Below are 22373 nucleotides of genomic sequence, written 5' to 3'. Positions count from 1 at the left end.
CAAGTTGTGTCACTGCAATAAAGCTATGCAGTTATTACCTTGTATGTACATGTACTCGTAACATAATTATCAAGTCTAGTGATGTATGTTACTCTTTATCATCTGGAGTTAATATATTATAAATTAATATTAAAGTAGTATATGTGTTCTTTTAATAGAGAAAATATGGTAATTATCTGAGCTCCATTAACATTCCAGACTTGATACATATCACTAACTGATTCTCCTGCACTGTCTTGCCATCACAACTACATCACTTTATCCTTCCTTGTGTTACCATGGATACTAACTGTTACTTACAGATTTGTCTCTAGTCCTTTTTCTAGCCGTCACAGGATTCTAAACATGAATGGTCACATCAGTGTCTTCTAACCTGAAAAAAAAACACTAATAATTTGTTTTGTATGCTGTCATGCTGCCTGATCTGATGCATGTGCATGGTAATGTTGTTTACTACCAGGGGAAGAGTACTTTGATTCATTCACAAAGATTATTGTAACTTTTGTTGATGTTGTCAATTATTTAGATCTTAAATCGATCTGTTGAATATAATTGGAACTGTATGGAAAGACATGTTCATCGATCATAATTTTTAAATTCGCATATTACCGTAGACTCTAGTTAAAAGTTGCATTTAAACAAAATACATATTGTTGAAATGTACCAAATTATTGTTAATATGTAACACTTTATATTCATCACCAACTTCTGTGTCAGTGTTTGTCGTGGTATGTTACACTAGCAGCCATTAAACGGTACATCTATTTTGTTACAGTCTTTAGAACGAACCAGTAGTACTGGATCCAGCGAGATTAAAGAACCGCATAAATTTTGTCGGGTGATATTACCGGATAATTCCACCACTGTGATTGCTGCAAAAGAAGGACAGTCTGTCCGAGCGGCGCTGAAACTTCTCTGTGAACGACGGAGAATAGCGGTTGCATCAATGGAGGTGTATGACGTGAAAACGAACCATGTAAGGAAATAGATCTCATTTACATAAAAGACCCTGCCCTTCTCTGAGGATTAGGTCAAAAAATATTCTGTATTTATCATATTTTTCGACGATATTGTTTGATTCTGAACTTGAAGATATGTTGTTAAAGGGTGGTCATCTTCACATCGTTTGTTCACTTAAAATTTGATTACGTATTGAGCAACGACCACTGTCCTTTAATATTTGTCTATGTATAGGGCAAAAGCAAGTTGGGACATAAATTAACACAGCTGACTTGAACCCTCACCCCTAACAGCATATACTAGTGCCGTAAAATCTGCATTAGAAGCTGCATCCCTAATAGAAGCCACACCCATTCTTTTTGAACAATTGAGACATAAAAATTCACCATTTCTCATCCCTTCTGTTGTATTGTACCATTTCAATAGAAGCCGCTGCTTTTACAGTAATATGTTTATTGTGCTATGATATTATATTATTTCATTGCCATACTGTAATTGTTCTATTAGAAGCAAAGTTCCATAAAAAGCCAAACAAGTTATTTTATTGCAACAGGATTTTAACGCATTTCTGGCTATAAGGCCATATGCTGCTGATAAACACAAAAAGTTTTTAACGAAATTGACCTAGTTTTACCAGGTTTATAAGTTATAGGACAAAGGTCAAGTGAAAAGAACTCAAATAAATATTTCTTACTGAGATTATATTAATTGTTATGTACTGTATGTTTCAATTTTCTAGATGTATAACCTCCATGATGACCTTTCAACTTTGGCCTCCAAGGAAGTGGTTGTGGAAAATAGAGTGATGTTTAAGTAAGTATTCCAACTTTAAATCCAACTTGTAATTCTGCTGACACATCAGTCAAGTGTTAACGCTTTGTTAGTTTAAGATCATTACATTTTGAATGAAAGTAGAAAAGTGAATGAACAACAATATACAATTATTCAACTTTTTATACGTCATAATTTTTTCCCATATTTACCCATTGGCGTAATGAACGTTAATTTTACCATGGCAACAGAAACATCTTTGATAATTTTTCATTAGCATGTATTGTTTCTTTCACAAAACCAGCAAATCAAGTCTGCTAAAATTGAACCAAGTGTTTACAAAAAATATGGAAAAAATTACGCAAATATGTTCTGTGAAAGGTGACAAACAGTTGCTTTTGTAAGGGTTATATTTAGTAATTTAATTATCGTTTGGGGTACCAAATAAACAAACAAAGGGTAAAATATTCATATCTACGTGCTATACGCTTTGAAACAGAACTTTATTTAAAAAAAAAGTATTTTTAACTGTTTGCTAGTATTTGGTCATGTGATTTGTTCAGTGATTCAGTACAACATGAATTAAAAAATATGAAAATGATACATAAAAAGAACAGATCAGGGTTATTTTCATATTATAACAATACAAAGAGTCATGCTTGTAATATTTTTTTCCTTCTCAACAGGGTTGAATTACCAAGTACGAACAAAAGAACGATTGGAGTGAAGTCGAAACCCAACAAAGCCATTATAGATGTACTCAGACCGATAATGAATAAATATAATTTGTCATTGGATGGAATGGTTGTTCACTTGAATGCGTCACCAGTCCCTCTAGAGTTGGATATTGAGGTAGCGACGTTGGAGGGTCAGAGGGTCATTATCGAACCCTATGCACAGTATGCAGGTATGCGTTACTTATATTCCCGAATTAATTCTGTGAAATTTCTTTTGTTATTCTCGGTGGGTGTTGCTACATCACAGAACGTTCTGTGTTGCTAAGACCCGCACCACTGTACTATGTATTTTTGTGAGCTCTACACGAGCTGATGTGGAAGATCCAATGAAAACAGCTAAAGTCAAGGAAACAGCACAAACTCAACTTTGAAGTAATCCTGAACAACCAAATTTATATATGTTGGACATGTAGGGATACACTGTTCAGAGGAGTCACTGCAACTATCCAAAAGTACAGTTTTTTTTTAGAGTTTTTGAGATTTGTTTTCACCATTTGTAGTTACACGGTGCTGAAAATGCACGAATGTTTGCTCCTAAAAATAGCGAGAAAATTGCACAATTTACGTCAGTGACCTCAAAATGTGAACTTTAAGCTATAGAGGACATACTTTCGAAGTTAAAATGCCAATAAAAAGGGTTTGTTCCACAGGCCTGTTTTTATGGTTCTCTTGTTTGTTTTTTTGTTTTTTTGTTTTTTTTTCTAAATGTCAGCCCAACATTATTTCACCTACTAAAACTCACATTCATAGTTTGTAAATATTTAGGGATGGACCAAGAAGTCAGAAGGCTGTTTTGAAACACAAGGTCATCAAGAATCGGCACTTGCATTCAAAAATATTAAAGCGAGAGGGTCGTCACCTGCGCAAGCGTGGGAATTGAGTTCCAAGTGACGATAACAACACACGCTAAAAATGCAAAGGTTCATGGGTAGACGCTTGTTTGTAAACATTGACACGCTATGGCCATCTGACGCATGCTCAGGTGACGACTCCCCGCTTTAATTATTATAATATTAACTATAATAAATGTGCTCACATATATACCTAATTTGTTATTGTATTCTAAATTTGTATCAAATACTGTACTAACAACTCAAAGTGTACTAAATTTTTTTTCTCCAATATGGTTATTTGCCTTCAGCCGGGCGCATTAGCATGGGTCGACCGCCCGTCCCGAAAAATGGTAGGATCCGAAAAGCTGATTCAGTGGACAATTCTCTGGATGAATCCAATGTTCATGTTGTGCACATGAGACCTGCTAAGGTGAGAATAATGGAGTAAACTATTGTATCTTACCATTACCATGGCATCAGAAACATCTTTGATAATTTTACTAAATGTAACATACTATAAAATATTTTATTTTCGTTTGGAAATTATTTTTGCTGAAGCAAACTTTTTCCCCTATATTTTACATTCAACTCATCAAAAATAAGTGAAAATAAATTCCATTCAAAACCAGCTAAAAGAAAGTATTTAACAGTATGCAGAAATGGATGTTTTGTTGTACCGCAGTGACATGTATTACGTAATTGTTCCAGGCAATATATTACCACATCTCAGATAACAGCGTGCTAGTTGCTCTGTATTTTGTTTTTGATTTCACAGAGAAGTACGTTTATGAGAAAAAACGTTATTCACTTGTGTATCAGTCTTATGTGAAACTCAGCACCCTCCCTTTTCTCCCTCCCTCCCTCCCTCCCTCCTCCAGTTGCATTGGTGAATGTAGTGGGTTTCCATTTTTAGTCCTATCATGAATTCTTTGTGCACAGTTAACAGCGTTATTAAACAGATTTGTTAATAAAGCTTGTGGTTTATTTGTGTAAAGATAACTACACTTTGGTTACTGATATGTTTAGTATGGGGGAGTCATTATGGGTATGGTGGAGTCATAAGTATGGTGGAGTCATAAGTATGGTAGAGTCATAAGTATGGTAGAGTCGTGAGTGTGGTGGAGTCGCGAGTGTGGTGGAGTCGCGAGTGTGGTGGAGTCGCGAGTGTGGTGGAGTCGCGAGTGTGGTGGAGTCGTGAGTGTGGTGGAGTCGCGTGTGTGGTGGAGTCGCGTGTGTGGTGGAGTCGCGAGTGTGGTGGAGTCGCGAGTGTGGTGGAGTCGCGAGTGTGGTGGAGTCGCGAGTGTGGTGGAGTCGCGAGTGTGGTGGAGTCGCGAGTGGTGGAGTCGCGAGTGTGGTGGAGTCGCGAGTGTGGTGGAGTCGCGAGTGTGGTGGAGTCGCGAGTGTGGTGGAGTCGCGAGTGTGGTGGAGTCGCGAGTGTGGTGGAGTCGCGAGTGTGGTGGAGTCGCGAGTGTGGTGGAGTCGCGAGTGTGGTGGAGTCGCGAGTGTGGTGGAGTCGCGAGTGTGGTGGAGTCGCGAGTGTGGTGGAGTCGCGAGTGTGGTGGAGTCGCGAGTGTGGTGGAGTCGCGAGTGTGGTGGAGTCGCGTGTGTGGTGGAGTCGCGTGTGTGGTGGAGTCGCGTGTGTGGTGGAGTCGCGAGTGTGGTGGAGTCGCGAGTGTGGTGGAGTCGCGAGTGTGGTGGAGTCGCGAGTGTGGTGGAGTCGCGAGTGTGGTGGAGTCGCGAGTGTGGTGGAGTCGCGAGTGTGGTGGAGTCGCGAGTGTGGTGGAGTCGCGAGTGTGGTGGAGTCGCGAGTGTGGTGGAGTCGCGAGTGTGGTGGAGTCGCGAGTGTGGTGGAGTCGCGAGTGTGGTGGAGTCGCGAGTGTGGTGGAGTCGCTGCGAGTGTGGTGGAGTCGCTGCGAGTGTGGTGGAGTCGCTGCGCTGCATTATTATTATCATTATCTGAATTCATTTATTTTATTTCTCTCTTTAAAATAGAGTGAAGAAGGGCTTGCAAGCCGAAATATTGAACTCGGCAACCCTGCCTTTGCTGGCAGCACTTCTACCCTGTCAAAATACATCCGCACTGGCAAGGACGAATGTGCTCCCCAGCAGAAGAAGGGTGCAGAAAGATCAGGCAAGGCAAACCCCCCTCCCTCCTCTTCCTATTCTTCGTCCACTAACAATGCCACGCAGAAGCCAATCTCAGCTGATAAAGGTCTTAGTAAAGAAAATACTTCCACAACAAAACCCAAGTTTTTCCCCTCAGAGGCTGAAGGTATGCGTTTAAAAACTGTACAGATACAGGTGTGGTGATTTGATGGTAATAAAACTAAAAACCTTTTTGCAGTTGCGGTAGTAACATTCATTATTTTGTTTTTTCATTGCAAATTTAAAAGTTTGAAATTTTTTTTTTTCACTAATTCATTTTCAAATTTGGTGCTTTGCACATTAGTGCAAATAAAATGATTGCTGTGGTAAACCCTAATCCTATTCAAAATTGATTGACTTTGCATCTGACTTGCTTGACCCTCTTTTAATACACAACACATTATACTGTGTGTCTTTTCTAACATGACTTTCTGTCACTAATCAACCATCAAATCACGGTAACCCCTAACCCTAGTCTAGCTATAGTGGTTAGTTCATGTAGCTAGTTCTATGTTGTGTTATTAGATGTACCTCTGTGTCTCAAAGTCTTCCTGTCCTTGATATCGTGAATAGTACAGTATCCCTGTGTCTTACAGATTGCTTGAGTTCAAAAATTCAGTGAAATGATAAATGTTACCCAGCATGCCTCTCAGTTTGAAAAATCCTTTTCTTTTTGAGAAAAAATACGATGTGGTTCTGCTCATTCATAAAGTATTGGAGCGCTTTTTTGACTTTCACACTTTATGTTTTCAGTTTCCAAAGTTTTAGTACATCTCACAAATTTGGATAAAAGTTCAACTGTATATTTGTTTGAAAAGCCAAAACCACATTAAGACGTAATTTTTAAATGTGAAAATGAAGGAAATAAAATGTGTTGTATCTGTGTTATGTGTTGCACTCGCAAAAATTTGAGCATAGTTCTGCACTGTCTTACTACAGCAGGAACCAAAATAAACTGATCATAAAAACACTATCAATTTCTCTTGTAATATTGCAGTATCATTTGGAACATTCTTAGCAGTGTTTGTTTTGACTTTGGCAGTTTCAGTCCTAACAGCCGGTACCCCTGGACACAGCTATTGTCACCAGGCGTGCTGTGTGTTAAAAATAATATACGGAATACACTTTTTCACAATTTCAAATTTTCGTTGTACCTATGTAAGCTTACAATATAATTTTATAATTTCAAAAAAACACCTACTTGAAATATACCAAGTGGTAGTTTTGATTACCAAATTTCCAACAGTTGAATGCAAAGTTATAACAACTAAGAATCTTCCAAGTAATGCTGTGATGTTCCAAGTAAAATTTATAGGAAGATTATAGAAAGGTTTTCTGATCAGTTTATTTTGGCACTCACTGGAAAAATATTTGTTATTACCAATTATTTAAACATTTTTAGCTCCGCTGTCGACTTTGTCAAGCGGAGCTTATCATATGAGTGATTGTCCGTTGTCGTCCATGTCAATGTTTTACTTTTTCTACTTCTTCTTGAAAACTACAAGCCTGAATGCTTTGATACTTGATGTATATGTACCTTGGGTAGACCTCTCTCAGATTTGTTCATTTCATGATCATATCTTCAATTCTCTAATTTTGGTGAATATTTTTGGTAAAAAGTGATATTTTCGACTTCTTGTTAAAATCCGCAAGTTCAATTGCTTTGATATTACATATATAGGTACTACACGTGGATCTCTCTCAGATTTGGTCATTTTGTAATGATATCTTTAGTTCTCTAATTTTGGTGAATATTTTTGTCATTTTTGGTAAAAAGTGATATTTTCGACTTCTTGTTAAAAACCGCAAGGCCAATTGCTTTGATATTACATATATAGGTACTACATGTGGACCTCTCTCAGATTTGTTCATTTTGTAATGATATCTTTAGTTCTCTAATTTTGGTGAATATTTTTGTCATTTTTGGTAAAAAGTGATATTTTTGACTTCTTGTTAAAAACCGCAAGTCCAATTGCTTTGATATTATTACATATATAGGTGTACTACATGTGGACCTCTCTCAGATTTGTTCATTTTGTAATGATATCTTTAGTTCTCTAATTTTGGTGAATATTTTTGTCATTTTTGGTAAAAAGTGATATTTTCGACTTCTTGTTAAAAACCGCAAGTCCAATTGCTTTGATATTACATATATAGGTACTCCATGTGGACCTCTCTCAGATTTGTTCATTTTGTAATGATATCTTTAGTTCTCTAATTTTGGTGAATATTTTTGTCATTTTTGGTAAAAAGTGATATTTTCGACTTCTTGCTAAAAACCGCAAGTTCAATTGCTTTGATATTACATATATAGGTACTACATGTGGATCTCTCTCAGATTTGTTCATTTTGTAATGATATCTTTAGTTCTCTAATTTTGGTGAATATTTTTGTCATTTTTGGTAAAAAGTGATATTTTTGACTTCTTGTTAAAAACCGCAAGTCCAATTGCTTTGATATTATTACATATATAGGTGTACTACATGTGGACCTCTCTCAGATTTGTTCATTTTGTAATGATATCTTTAGTTCTCTAATTTTGGTGAATATTTTTGTCATTTTTGGTAAAAAGTGATATTTTCGACTTCTTGTTAAAAACCGCAAGTCCAATTGCTTTGATATTACATATATAGGTACTCCATGTGGACCTCTCTCAGATTTGTTCATTTTGTAATGATATCTTTAGTTCTCTAATTTTGGTGAATATTTTTGTCATTTTTGGTAAAAAGTGATATTTTCGACTTCTTGTTAAAAACCGCAAGTTCAATTGCTTTGATATTACATATATAGGTACTACATGTGGATCTCTCTCAAATTTGTTCATTTTGTAATGATATCTTTAGTTCTCTAATTTTGGTGAATATTTTTGTCATTTTTGGTAAAAAGTGATATTTTCGACTTAAAGTTGTTAAAAACCGCAAGTCCAATTGCTTTGATATTATTACTTATATAGGTACTACATGTGGACCTCTCTCAGATTTGTTCATTTTGTAATGATATTTTAATTATCTACAGTAATTTTGGTGAATATTTTTGTCATTTTTGGTAAAAAGTGATATTTTCTTCTTGTTAGAAACCACAATCATTTATGGTGAAAAATGATATTTTTGAATTTTTGTTGAAAACAGCAAGTCCCATTGCATTGATACTATGCATATTGTTCATTTTCTAATGATATCTTCTGTTCTATAATTGAAATGTGCATTGCAAACAGGGGAGCTATCTCAGCCGAGAGGCTGCTTGTTTAACTTTCTCAGAAAAATTCAGCCCAGAATTTAATAGTAGCAGAAACTCAAATCCGTAGTTTTTTGTTCAGAAATCAATACTTTTTAAATTTATGAAGACTCTACTTACCCAGAATTTTTGCTTCTTTCACAGATTTGTTTGACCTTGTAGCCCGTGCTCAACGTAACCGCATGGACGACCAACGAGGAATGACACCCAATTTAGAACTTCCTGAATTCTTGAGGGTGCAAGCTAATGCGCGAAATGCTCCTGGAAGCAGACTGAAACGGTCGCCACCTGTTTGCAAAGGTAACGCTGCAAACCAGTGGCAACCGAAATCAGCGTCAGATTCTGAGAATGTTGATGAGGTTAATCCAAAAATGTCTACCGCTTCCCGATGTGAAGTGTATTATCCACCAAGACCGCATTCCACTCCACCAATAAGACAAATTCAGTCAAATGACCTGAGCTTCCGTGATGGGATACTGCCAACGCACCATGAGGCCGAATTTGCCTTTGGTGGATGGTCAGGAATATCAACACCAAAATTTGATGATTCAGAGATTTTAGGACTAAGCTATAGAGAAGACAACCCACAAATGGAATTATCATACAGAGCCAAGGAGAAATATGCAAATTTTGGAAATGTGACTCTGACCAAAAGTAAAAGTTTGTCGCAAAACAGGGAGGACCTGAGTAGATTGAGTCCGAGTGTTTTCAATCGGGATCAGATTAACCGCAATAGCCCAGTTGTACGTTTTGATATTAAAGACGAGGCTGAGAATATGCTGAACACTACTGTTATTGAATCAACGAGATCAGGTCAACCAGACAGGACTGAACACAATCTAGATATTGATGATCTGGACACGACAATCACAGCGTCAATGCCACCGCCCTCCCCTCCATCACCAAGTGAAGTAAACAGGACTTACGAATGGGAAGAGGCCAACTACAGTCCTCCTCCCCCATTGACTTCGCAGGAACGAGAAGCTTTGATGAATGCTTCCTCAAGGACTAAGGCCTCTGGGCCACCTAAGTGTGCCCCTCCTCTGCCACCAAAGCCAAATTTGGCTAGTAGAACAGACAAAACGCAATTGCAACAGCGTCAACAGCACGCTCGGCAGTTTCCTCACCATCATATGCATCATCCGCAACAGCGACCGAATGCATTACCCGTGAACAGTCCCCCTGAATCTGACAAGTCAAATGAAAGTGAGTGCTCTTCTGTGTCGCCGACATCAATACCCTCGCCCTCCACACACGACCTCTTCGTTTCTTCTCCGTCGCCCACTGATAAACCGGGGACAAACAAGACAATCCCGAGTAACAGCACCATGTTCAAACAACCAACGGAGTTACATAAGGAGGACGAGGACAAACTATCGCTGGGGAGAAGCATCTTAGGGGACCAGTATGGCAGTATACTGAAAAACTGCAAGAGCCGCTCACGTAGTGGCATCTCCATGCCTTCAGACAATGACAGTATAGTACAGTTAGGCAAAGAAGGTGAAAAGCTTCGCATTACCTTTGTTTAGTGGTACGCAACAGTTAGGCACTGTTTGTTATCATAGTTAGGCAAAGGCAATGTCACGAATCTACTGCCAAATTTTTACTAAAGTTACTATGCTAGTTGACATCTTGGCTGGCAAAATTGGGATTTATTTTACTGAGGGAGTTTTGTGGGATCTTAGAGAATTTAAAGTGAACAAGAAAAAAACATATTGCTATGCCTCTTCTAAGATGGGATTTGTATTTATAATAATAAATGTCTATCAAAACCCAAAACTTTACTCAAATTTTAGGCCTGATATACCAATATATAGGACTACCGTATTTGTTCTATTAGAAGCACATACATAAATAACAGTATTTCTATGGTCAAAATAAGTAATATTTTATGAATGAAAAACTTATTATATTGTGGCATATGGTAGCAGTCAAGCTCATGTAGTTGTGTTATTGACAAAGGTATGTTTATGACCAAACAAAATAATATTTTAACAGGTGGTGGTCGTTGTGCAGCGCATGTTCGAATTTCATGTGAACAAACATGAATTTTACATGTGTTGTATATGTCGTTATGGGTCCCATATTGAACAAGACGCAGCGCCACAACCTTAATTACAAATATTATTTTTCGTTTATGTATGATTTTTTTACATGTGCTCCTAATAGAATGAATATTGTATTTACTGACGACTCATATTCTATTATCAAACAGTTTTCTGTTGTTCAACATCTAAATTTATGTTTATAAATATGCTGCTAGAAATATTCCTATAGTGTATGAAGATTCTTAATATTTCTGAAAGACTGAAGCAAATTAATTACACAGAAATACCCCGTTCCTGATATGTGATTGGTCACTAGTTTAAAATCATATGTGTGCCACATATTCTAAAGTTCAGTAGCGGGGGTACATCTCAGAAAGTTTTGTTCTTGTTCATTTTAACCAAATTTATCAGAAAATAAGAGGAATCCCAATTTTGTCAGTCTGGTGAACACTTTTGTCTGATCGACTCATGTCGTCATAGCTATCTTGCCATGCCTTGCTCATCGAAATCTTGCAATTTTTCTCATCCCACCAGCCTTATTAATTATTGTTCACATCTTTGTACTACACTTCCTAGTACCGCGTGAGTAATGCATGTCTGTTCACATTTAATTTGCATACATTCTGAAACAGAGGCTTTGTGTAAAGATGAGAATAGAACAAACTAAGTACATATTTTTAATATTTTCTTAAATATATAGTGTACCGGGGTATGAACTGTAACGACTATGCTACTACCAGATGATGAGTTTTTAGTTCAAAATTAGAATCACTATATCCATTCTAACTTATTTTTTTCTTGCTTGTGAATACATTAATTTCAGTGGAGCACATATACCACACATGTATTATTTTTTCTACTTTCATTTCTCATGTTTCTGTGCCGAGGTTCACAGTGCTTGCTTTTTACCTTGTATGACTGCACGAGGATCTTTCAACAATGACTCAATGACATCCGATCTACTAAACCAGTTGTAGTAATTTTCATTTGTTTCAAGCCTTTGACAAGAAACAAATCACAATTACTGCAGTTTAATAAATAGGATTTAATAAGATCACAGTTTTGAAATATCCTCTGTCCAGTCTACATATTTACTCGGCATTAGTTCCACAATTTCAATGTTTGCCTGTAAAAAATTAATTGTGTTCATGCATCAATGTTAATGGGACAGTGTTACAACTGCACATGTGACTGTAGTGAGTCCCACCCAATGAAAATTGTGTCCATGGCAACCAATTTCTTATTCCTACCAAGTATGCGTTGCCAGGCAATCAAGATACATCACTTGGGCTGGAGTAAAGTATATCTAGAGATCTGTCATGAAGGCATGCTCTGACGATGCTGGATACAATATCAAGGATTTTTTTGCGACATATTTCATTTGAAAATGCTTTGTTGTGTTCGCACAATGTAGATGATAGCAGAACAACGAGCAATTATTATTTCTAAAAATGCAAATTTTGGACTGGGTGTCAAACAGTGCATACTACCAGTTAATAGAATATGCAGCTGAAAAATATAGCTTATTTTCAAAAAATTAAATTAATTAATTTAACCTTTTTTTTAGCAGAATGCACTATTTATCGTTCATTTTAATATCAATATTACAGATATGGTATATAAAATAATTTTTTTTGTATATACATATATTTTTAATAATGTAAAAGAGGTATTTACTCTGAGACAAACCTTTGTGGCGAGGCTTAAACGGAGAATGAAGATATAAATAACATCATGGTTCTTAAATTATTTTGTATGTTGTCATCGGCTCCAAGTGTTGAAACCATTGTTGGCGCTAGACAGATAGATAGTTCAGATATTTTCACAGACAATAAAGATTTGCACCTCATTCAGAAATGTAAATAGAAATCTTGAAGTGATATACCTCACATTTTATAAACAAATATTCATTCTAGTTTTGGTGTCTTTTTTGTTTGTATGTCGTAATCAATATTTGTTGTGTATTAATAATAAATTCATGGTTTTTAAAAGCAAAGTTGTGCTTGTGTAAAGCTGGATTTTGTTGATGTTACATCAAAACTAGGAAAACGTGTTTATTAATAGTTTGTGTTTAAGTACTATTATATATATATCACTGCCGTAACTAAATGTTTCTTTTCATGTCATGTAAATTTGTTTTTATACTGAAAACAAACATCACTAGCCAGATCTGTAAAGTCTGTGTTTACACTGCCAAATCTAATTCTCTTTATTGTTTTAACAGGTAAGCTAGAGGATGACAAGCTAGACTCCTCAAATTTTGTATATTAACAATCTGGTTCCATTGTTGACTTGTTTGTTTTCATAGCAACGAACGTTTTTAAGACAGGTCTTCGTTTTAAAGTTTGTGTTAAAGTTTATGAAAATGCAAAAGATGCGTGTTTTTTGTTGCTGTGTTGTATATAAAATCTTTATCTTATAGTGTACTTAAATTCTTTGCAAATCCTGTGTACATATCATTAATTATGCGTGAAATTTGTACATATTACTTTACTGTGTAATTAGGTGAAGGCATTTACAGAGGTGGACCCTTCTAATCCAATTACAATGTTTTTCAAAAAAAAAAAAAAAAAATCTTGCTTTTTGAACAGAATTAATAATTATGTATATTTTGGTGTGATTTATTTATGCCATTTAAATTTAGGGATTGCAGCATTCTTTGTTTCATTTATAGTCCTCTCCAGAAATGGCACCAATTGATGGCTTGACTGTAACTTATGGTTGAAAATCCATAGATTTATATACATGTATTGTATAAATATTTGTATTCTAAAAAGTAAGTTAAAATTATTATTCAAAAAAATCCATCACATTTCTCTATTGGCCTACTAACTGACAATCCGTGCCTTCACAGAAAAAAAAATATTTGGAATCTGAAATACTATAATAAAAAAATCATGACTGAATTCAGCAGAAATCTCATTTTCCCTGAAATTGTTTTTCATTGCGACTGATTTTTGTTTGCATTTGTGTTTTTATAAACTTCTGACAAATTTTGCTCTGAATGCAAAAGTCTTTTGATTCTGGCTGCCATCTCCAATTTTCATAACCCATGACCTAATTTGCATATTAATTATAGTCGCCATGTCAACAATTGCATCATGTACTAATCTTTGGCCATTTTGGAGACGACTATGATGTTGACCAAGTATTTTTCCTCCAAGGACAATTTGTATTGTATATTGTGTGGAAGTTTTTAATTGAAGACATATTTACTCTATTGATGAATAATCCCACAATAAAAACAAATTTTAATACTTATATGAAAACAAATTATGGGTGGACTGCCTTCTATAGTTGTGAGTGCATACACTTATGGGTCTCCTGGCAGGTCACTTGTGTCTTCTACCTGAAGAAATTTTCTGTGGCGAATACTTGCAAATTTTCTGAAAACTCTAGTAGATTTATTATGTGCCTATTGAAAACTTACTGAAGCGACGTCATGAAATGTCCTCAAGTGGCAAAAGTTAAATTTCTTTTGTTTCTTATGCTTTACATGCAGGTCTCCTATCACTAGTTTATAGGGTTCTTGTTGGCCAACTGGTTGTTTTTCTCCAGAACTTGATGTGTGAGGGCTCACTTCCAGATGTTAGGCTAATGTGCAAAAATTTGTTGACAAGCGCTGTGGATTTTGGCAACTATTGGTTACAACAAAAGAGTTTTTCACAATTTTCTGAACAACTGAAAAATGATATTTTGTTTCTATTCATCTTGTAATAGTTTGAGCTGGACAACTTGTGTATTTCTGGTGAGAACTTGTTTACATGCATGTGGCTTCAGCAATTTAAAGGAAAAGTCTAACATAAGACTCCCAGATGAAAGAGTTGGCAAATGTAAGGACATGCAATTTACAGTTTATTTATATCACTTTTCATTCTCTAGATATTCAATTTTTTATCAGTATTATGCAGTTCAACTTTCGAAGTTATAGATAAAAGCATTTTCTCTATTTCTCACAACAGTGACTATGATGTCACACTTTACCCACAATCCTTTGCCGGAGAATCAAGATGGCGGCCTGCAATTTATTGGTGAAAAGTCGAATATCTAGAAAGAGAAGTGATATACAAAAACTGTAAATTGCATTCTTCTACATTTGTGGAGCATTATGTTGTTTGGCTTGACTTCCCCTTTAAATAATTCAATCTTTGAAACTGCTGGACAAAAAATGTCCTCTTCCCGAAATAAACACCACGCTTTAGAACAATGGACACAAGGCTAAGAGTGGTATAACAAAAGATAGTTTTTACCTAATTGCTTAAAAAAAGATTTCAAGAAACAAAATTGAAAACTTTTTCCTAAGTTATAACTACCACTAGAGGGCAGCATTCAAATGGTTCTGTCATGTCAAAATCTTGGTTAGTAAAAAGAAATGCAATTACACAATGTTAAAATCTCACTTAGTTTTACTCAACTCCAAAACTCAACCACACTTTTACAGTTCATTAAATATAATTATAATACAATACATGATAAAATGCAATAAATGTTTTTTGCATAGCATTATACATAATATATATATACACATAAAAAAATCTAATGCTGTGGCTACCAGTATACACTTGTAACCTTGGTAGCTCATTCTCATATACTTGGGGAGAGAGAGTCTAAAAAACACAAAAACTTAAAAAAACATGATATGTACTGACCAAACAATTTGTTCCAAGTCCATGCAACAAGGAGACTTTGAATATACTAATTTGTAAACCAGAAAAAAAGTTGTTGGAGCTCAAGACTTTGAAAACAAAGAAGCAAAGGCAGACACAAAACTTTGAGAATAAACACTGAGAATAAAGCAGGAATAATTAATCTTAAAAAAAAATCAAGAACAAATCAATGATGGAGTACATGTATTGTAACAGTGAAAAATAAACGATGGAATGATAGAATTTTTTTCTTGATAGAAACAAATCACATATATGCAAAACATGTGGCAGTGGAGTTGTGACTTTGGATAACAAAAACAACCTTTTTTCATACAAATACACAAAAAAATGATTATGTATAACTAAAGAGCAGGTTAAGACAATCTAGTCATTGACATAACTATCTGAACAGAAGACATCAGAGCAGACACAGAGGATCCATGCACTTATGTGAGTGGATATTGTGAAAAACATTTGATAACCAAATATTGTCCACAGTCAGAGAGGTAAAGCAGTTGCCACAGCACTTAAATCCATATACCTAAGGCATGGAGCCAGCCAGAAGCATTTTCGTTATACAGTAACTAACATTTGTAAGCAATTTCAAAATATTTTGGTTCATGCATATAGACTGGGGCTAGAGTGCATGTTCTACTGCTTCAGTCATATTTCATAGGCACCCCTAATTACGATTCAAACATTCAACATAACAGTAGATAATTTACAACCATCACACAGTATATTAACACTGTACCACATTTCCTCAATTTTAAGTACATGCATGTGCACTCGTAATACTTAATTTCAAGTTACTGTAAAATACTTTATTTTTGCTTGGAATTAATTTTTGCTAATTTTGCTGAAGGAATGAGTCAGTGAAAATAAAATCCAGTGAATATATTTGTTTTTTCTATATTTTACTTTCAATTCTACACAAAACACCCAAAAAGTCTTTTCAGCAAAAATTAATTCCGCTAAAATAAAGTATTTTACAGTACTGTAGAAAGTAATAAGGGCCCTGTTTAGCTCCTACATTTTTCTACTGAGTTGTGCATCCAGTACAGACTATAAGAAAACATGTAGAAATACTCTGTTCGCTGAAATCAACGCAAGTAAAAGAATATGGTAATTTACATCTACAATCATAAAGCGCAATACTATACAATAATTTCAAAGCAAAGATTAGCTTAACAAAAATTGAGCCAGTCTGCTACATCAACATCCAATGGAATCTACGACAACAACAAAATGGCCGATGATAGTATCTGACACAATTTCTGGTCCTATTTATGTGTTCATTTGAAAAGGACATTACAAAGCTAAAAATTGTTCACACAAATAAGTGCACTGCATCACTTTAAATAAAATTTAGAATCAATGCAATGTTCCACTCCCTGTACCTAATGCCTAGGTACGATGCTAGTAAAATCCATTCAGATTATACAAACAGTTAAAAAAAACAACAATGAATTTATCACTGTTAAATTACAGATCAGAGTCTATGGTTATATACAAATATTACAAATGGCACAAATGTAGTTTTTTAAATGATGCAAAATGGTTGATTCCCTGTAGCAGACGTCAAATATGAAAGGTAACGGGCAAAGCCAATGCGCTAGGCACAGGCACAATAGATACAAAACCTCCTGAACACATCACCAGCTATGACCCCAATTTATTCCCATTTATTTCAACTATCCTTGGAGGGTTTCAGCAGGCAATTAACTAAAAACAATAAATAATGCTTACAAGCCCCTGATGATGTTATCCTGTAAGAATACACTGCCTGTAACTATGTAAATATAGAGGAATATGTGGGCACTTTGGCCTTGATGATTGGCAAGCTTTCCTGTTGAGAGATACAAATAAAGTTAGTAAGCAGTGCCGGAGACTCTGTGACATAAAAGTGTTAATTTTTGTTTTGTTTTTCTTATCAAATAATCCAATCTCTAAGTTTTAGATAGAACAGGACAATTAAATTTCAAGAAAACCAAATTACTACTACCAGGAGTAGGCCATCTTTGTTTAATCTGAATGTAAAAAAAATCATATTCTGTGCATATATACTCAATACTTCCATAATGTATGCCAAACTTGAATTCCATGGATCATATCACATCTAGGAATCACATGCACACACATACAGAGTAAAAATCATTTAAATGTGGCACACAAAAAGTGGAATTTAAATGTGTACGAAATTCAGTTTTCAAGCATTGAGCATGTTTAACCTTATACGAATGAAATGTGATGTTGTATCACTTTCTACTGAAAAGATAAACCAAAGATATTGATGTCACATAATACAATGGTTAAGCACAAGTAATGGTATATTGTAATGATGATGTACTCACTCTTCCACAAGACTGTTCAATTTGTTGTAAAGCTGTTGCCACTTTGTCTTTATACTTCTTCTCCATTGATCTCTTGGACATCTGAATGAAAAGAATAACATTTATCAGGCATTACATGATACAAATGATATGTCTAACCCAGTAAGGTTGGGCTAATTTTTACACTTCTAACTCAATCCAAAAACTTATGTGCATTGTATAAATGGTTTGGTTTATAGGTAAACTTTGAACATAGCAGGATTTAAACGTACAACTGCCCTATATGATGAGCATTTTAGATTACTGTGGAATACTTTATTTTCGCTGGAATTTATTTTCGCTGAAAAGACTTTTTGGCCGTTTTGCTTGGAATTTATTTTCACTGAATTTTGATGAGTTTAATGTGAAATATAGGAAAAAAACTATATTCGCTGGATTTTATTTTCACGGAATCATTCCTTCAGCGAAAATAAATTCCAAGTGAAAATAAAGTATTCTACAGTATCCTCTGTGATGCTTGTAGAAGAGCATCTAGTGAGGATTGTATAGTTTCTTCCATGATTTCTCTAATATTGTTCCTTATGGGTGCTTGAAGAAAGGTGATGTATACATGGTCGTATTTATAAACTATGGTGGTAAAATTTGATTTTTAATAAATAACACTTTCACTAAAGGTCAACTTGGCTGTCACAGTTGTTTTTCTTACGTAATTAGACAATAGTGGGCAACAGTGCAGTCTTGTAGTTTTTTACTCTTTTATTATTAGTCAAAATAAACAGACTGCCAAACCAAGTTTACATGCTATAATAAAAACAGAGAGAATAAGGAATATGAATGTCATCATTTTGAACAGACTTTGGAAAGAATCAAACTATTGGAACTTTATTCTAAGTCAAGTTGATTATAGATCAATTTCATCATCAAAATCCACATTGATAGTAAAATTAACAGTAGTGGGTCTGATGATGAAATTAACATATGATTTACAAAAGTTACCCTGCCTGTTATTGTAGTCATGTTAGAAGCCAGTTACAGAATGACAAACACTCTACACAGGGTTTTCACTTCACTCGACTTGCTCTTCATGACCTGAAAACTGTGTAAAGCTTACTTTATCATTTTATAACCAATACTGAATAATGCAAAATGATAAGGTTTTTAAACATAGATAACTCATTTCACTCTTTTATGTTGATATTATCCCACAACACAAACAAAATTACAGTATACTTACACAACCAAGGAGTTGTTTGAGATGTGGATTCAGGTGTGCTCCAGCAGCAGCACTGAGCTGAACTACAGAGTTCAATGAACCTTCAAATACTTGCCCATCACTGTGACTCTGTGAGCAAAATATAACATGTTGCAGTGATAAACTACATGTACTGCACTCTTTTTCAAAACATGAAAACAACAAGAAAATTGTGTTCAAATGTTACATGTTTTTTTTAATGTTCAAGTGGTTTTGATATAGCTACTCTTAGAGACTTGTATGGAAGCAGAGTGATTATAATATATTCCAGACACTAAAGAGACAATGACAAACCGATATACCATAGCAAATATAAAACAACTCCAGTTGTGTAAATATGTTGAATGTAAACATGGAGTTCTATGATGTGAATAACTCAGCCAATCTTTGTTGTTACTTGTATATATATGTATTATTTAATTCATGTGACAACAGTGTCTCAGGGTTTGCTCGCTGGATGACCCCGATGAAATCATACAATGAAATCTTGAAAATGAAAGCTACTAATGAAAATAGTTTTCCTTGCAAATAGCCATTTAAAAAGGAATCTTTATTCCTACATGTTGAGTTATATATGGATGCACATGATGTCATGTACCAACTGATTGCAGTTTCATTCACTAATTTATTAGTAAATTATAGAGAATTTATTGCAACTTATGATTCTTCACACTTATTATAAAAATAATGAACCCACAGTGCCATATTGAATGCATTGTCGATTGGAAAGTGAGAGTCACAGCAATCTAGTATATGAATCACCCCTGAATCAAATATGACACTGTGTGCAATATGGATTCCATTATTGTTAGGCATCATGCAGTATCTGAAGTGATACTGTAAATTATGCTTGTTTTAAAGCAAAAACTGGTGCGTAGCATAGAATATTTTAGGCCAATCTAGGCCAGGGGCATGACGACACATTTATGAACGATGTTCATGAAAGAAGATTTAAAGATGATACATTCAACATGTTAGTTCGTTTAATACACTTCTTTCTTTGCATAAATAATGCCACAAAAATTTCAGCTAAAATTTCAGCGGTTTAACCAATTGCCTGCTGTAAGCTTCTACAAATGGCCAAAATGAATCGGGGAAAAAAAGCATGGTCAGCAGGTGATGTTTTAAAAATGATTATTGTGAGCATTTATTTATTCTAGTTTAGATGTCACTTGCATGATGCCTTCGTATCCGGTACATGCTGTTTTAGTCAGAAATGCACATTAGAACATGTTATATTTATTATTATAGAACAGAGCATGCCTACTTTTTGTATTAGTGTCCATGTCATACAGAGCATGCAAATTTTATTCAAACCACAGGGACTGCGGGAAAAAAATGTATCCAGTCTTCCTAAAAGAAATCATTCACTTACCAATGCAGCTCTAAGAGGCGCTATAATCTTGGGTAACACAGGCAATATTTTTTCTGAAGACTCGTACACTTCTAAGAGCTCCTTGAAGCCCATCTGTGCAACAAATATATATGGATGCTTTGTTTCTCTCAGCCCCTGTTATAAACAATTCAATATAAAAGACAAGTACACTTTAATGAGTCATCAAACAAAGGGGGTGGAGTTGTTGTGCAATTGTCGAAATAGTACAAAAGAACAGCTTGTTAGAGTCAACATGTTCCAACAGTTATTTCATGTCAATCATTTAGAGGGGACATAACATTAATTATAAACATATGCATCTCAACATTATCCCTAAGATTTTGTTAGCAGTTTGGAGAAATTACATACATTTTCCGCTGACATTTAATTTTTTTTTAACAAAATAATTGGTATGCCTATATACTGAAAAAGAAAATGTCATGCTTTCTTTAGAGTGGTGATAAAGAAATCTTTTTTCTATTCATTGATCACATTGATACAGCTTGTTGGCGCATACAGACAATATCCCTAAGATGGAAAGTGCACATACTAGTGATCGGGGATTGCATTAACACTTTAGTGTTGTGAGTCCCAAAGAAAAAATGAAGAGAAATTGACTATATATTCTGTAATTTTTTATTACAAATGGGACCCATTATACTAAAACTGGGGAAATTATCTAGTATTGGGGGTTAGGGTAACAGAATATGGGGTTAACGTAATCCCTGCTAATGTTGGACACTGCACAATGTCTGTTCAATGACAACAATTTCCATGGTTTGAAAAAATATAGTTGGGGTCTGTAGAAATAGTAATGAAACCAACGATATGTACATTAGTAGTCAGAAAATAGTTTACCTCTGTTAAAGTGATCAAAACAGGATCATATGCTACTTCTTCAACAGGTATATCCCAGTGGAGTTTATGTTTCACTGAACCATGGACTAGTCTGGTGAGAAATACAATACAGAAGACATAAACTTAATTTAGTTCCTAGGAGAGATGTACTAGCGATTCTTATTGGCATATTTACTTTATAAATAAAAAACTTGTGACTTTTTCTATGCATTTGTATCGGATAATTTATGAACATCACTCATGAATAAAAAAAGTACGCAATCGTGTATATAATTAAAATTATAGATTAAAAAGAAAACTGGGTTAATGGATACGAGGAATCAAGTTCACAATTACAACACATTTCCAAGTAATATTACTGGAGCATATACATGTATTTTTTAACAAAAACATTGAAACTCACCTGCATGGAACGCCTCCATTCGCATACACCGTTGCAAATGCCGACTTCGGTCCTCTCTCATTAAACTGTTGACAACAAAACTTACACAAGTCAAACTCTGGGGTTTTGAAGTTTAGATAACGAGGAGATAATTTAATTTAGATACAGACATTACATTTCTCAATTGTGTATAAATACCATAACAGCTGTCTACATTAAACATGTCAAGACGGGGATCTAGGTTTAAAATGGTGGTCAGACCGGCCACAAGAAGATACTTAAAAATATCAGTTTATAGAGCAGCAAATATAAACCGTATGTACAATCAAAGAATAACGTACCGGGTCGATCGTTTTGGGATTTAGTCGATCTGACGGTCGAGTTTTTACAGGTCTGCCACTACTTCCAGCTGACGACGGTTTTGACCCCGTGGAACTTGTCGAGCCTGCGCTGCTGCTTCTAGACTTGCTTCCACCCGATGACGCTCTTGGAGGTCCAAAACTCGTCATTCTTTGGCTATATACAGGTTCCTACTGATGCAGGCTGATACGTATTCGCCTGATTGTTGTTTTGCGAAGAATGCAAAATAGACTGGTGATATGTAGATCACGAATGACGATTTGTTTTTCTTCGGAAAACTTTACAAGATCAATTTACATGGCCGCCATTTTGTCGCTGGAATCATGGGTTTTTGAATAACTGGGCATGCGCAATGGTTGCTAGGCTGGCCGATTCACAGGGTTACTTGGATAATGTTATTCCGAGTAATTTAATAAATCATTCAAATATTACTTATTTT

General features: G+C 35.2%; 2 protein-coding genes across 5 annotated transcripts in view; one reads left to right on the top strand and one right to left on the bottom strand.

Annotated features, from left to right (window-relative positions):
• LOC100375086 (regulator of G protein signaling 12-like) overlaps nt 1-14001 on the top strand; it is a 44801-nt gene extending 30800 nt beyond the window's left edge. For 3 of the 4 annotated variants that reach the window (XM_085504358.1, XM_085504359.1, XM_085504357.1), the window contains 6 exons: nt 776-976; nt 1700-1773; nt 2418-2638; nt 3610-3731; nt 5294-5573; nt 8825-14001. In XM_085504358.1, coding sequence (XP_085360484.1) covers nt 776-976; nt 1700-1773; nt 2418-2638; nt 3610-3731; nt 5294-5573; nt 8825-10209 — 2283 coding nt within the window. In that variant the 3' untranslated portion in view covers nt 10210-14001. The remainder of the gene's footprint in view (nt 1-775; nt 977-1699; nt 1774-2417; nt 2639-3609; nt 3732-5293; nt 5574-8824) is intronic. The other variant, XM_085504360.1, reaches the window with a different exon arrangement.
• A 1115-nt stretch (nt 14002-15116) lies between these two features.
• LOC100374936 (PACRG-like protein) lies at nt 15117-22239 on the bottom strand. Its single transcript, XM_002737877.4, has 7 exons — nt 21916-22239; nt 21596-21660; nt 21193-21283; nt 20335-20469; nt 18942-19049; nt 17729-17809; nt 15117-17223 (listed from the first exon to the last, which is right to left on the bottom strand). The coding sequence occupies exons 1-7, from the start codon at nt 22081-22083 to the stop codon at nt 17167-17169; spliced, it is 705 nt and encodes a 234-aa protein (XP_002737923.1). The 5' UTR covers nt 22084-22239; the 3' UTR covers nt 15117-17166.
• Between the last annotated feature and the right edge of the window lie 134 nt (nt 22240-22373).

This window comes from Saccoglossus kowalevskii, chromosome 10, assembly GCF_978046115.1.
Source record: "Saccoglossus kowalevskii chromosome 10, keSacKowa6.1, whole genome shotgun sequence".
In the NCBI taxonomy this organism is placed as follows: domain Eukaryota; kingdom Metazoa; phylum Hemichordata; class Enteropneusta; family Harrimaniidae; genus Saccoglossus; species Saccoglossus kowalevskii.
Note: the sequence above shows the minus strand (reverse complement) of the source record. Positions and strands in the feature narration are given on the sequence as shown.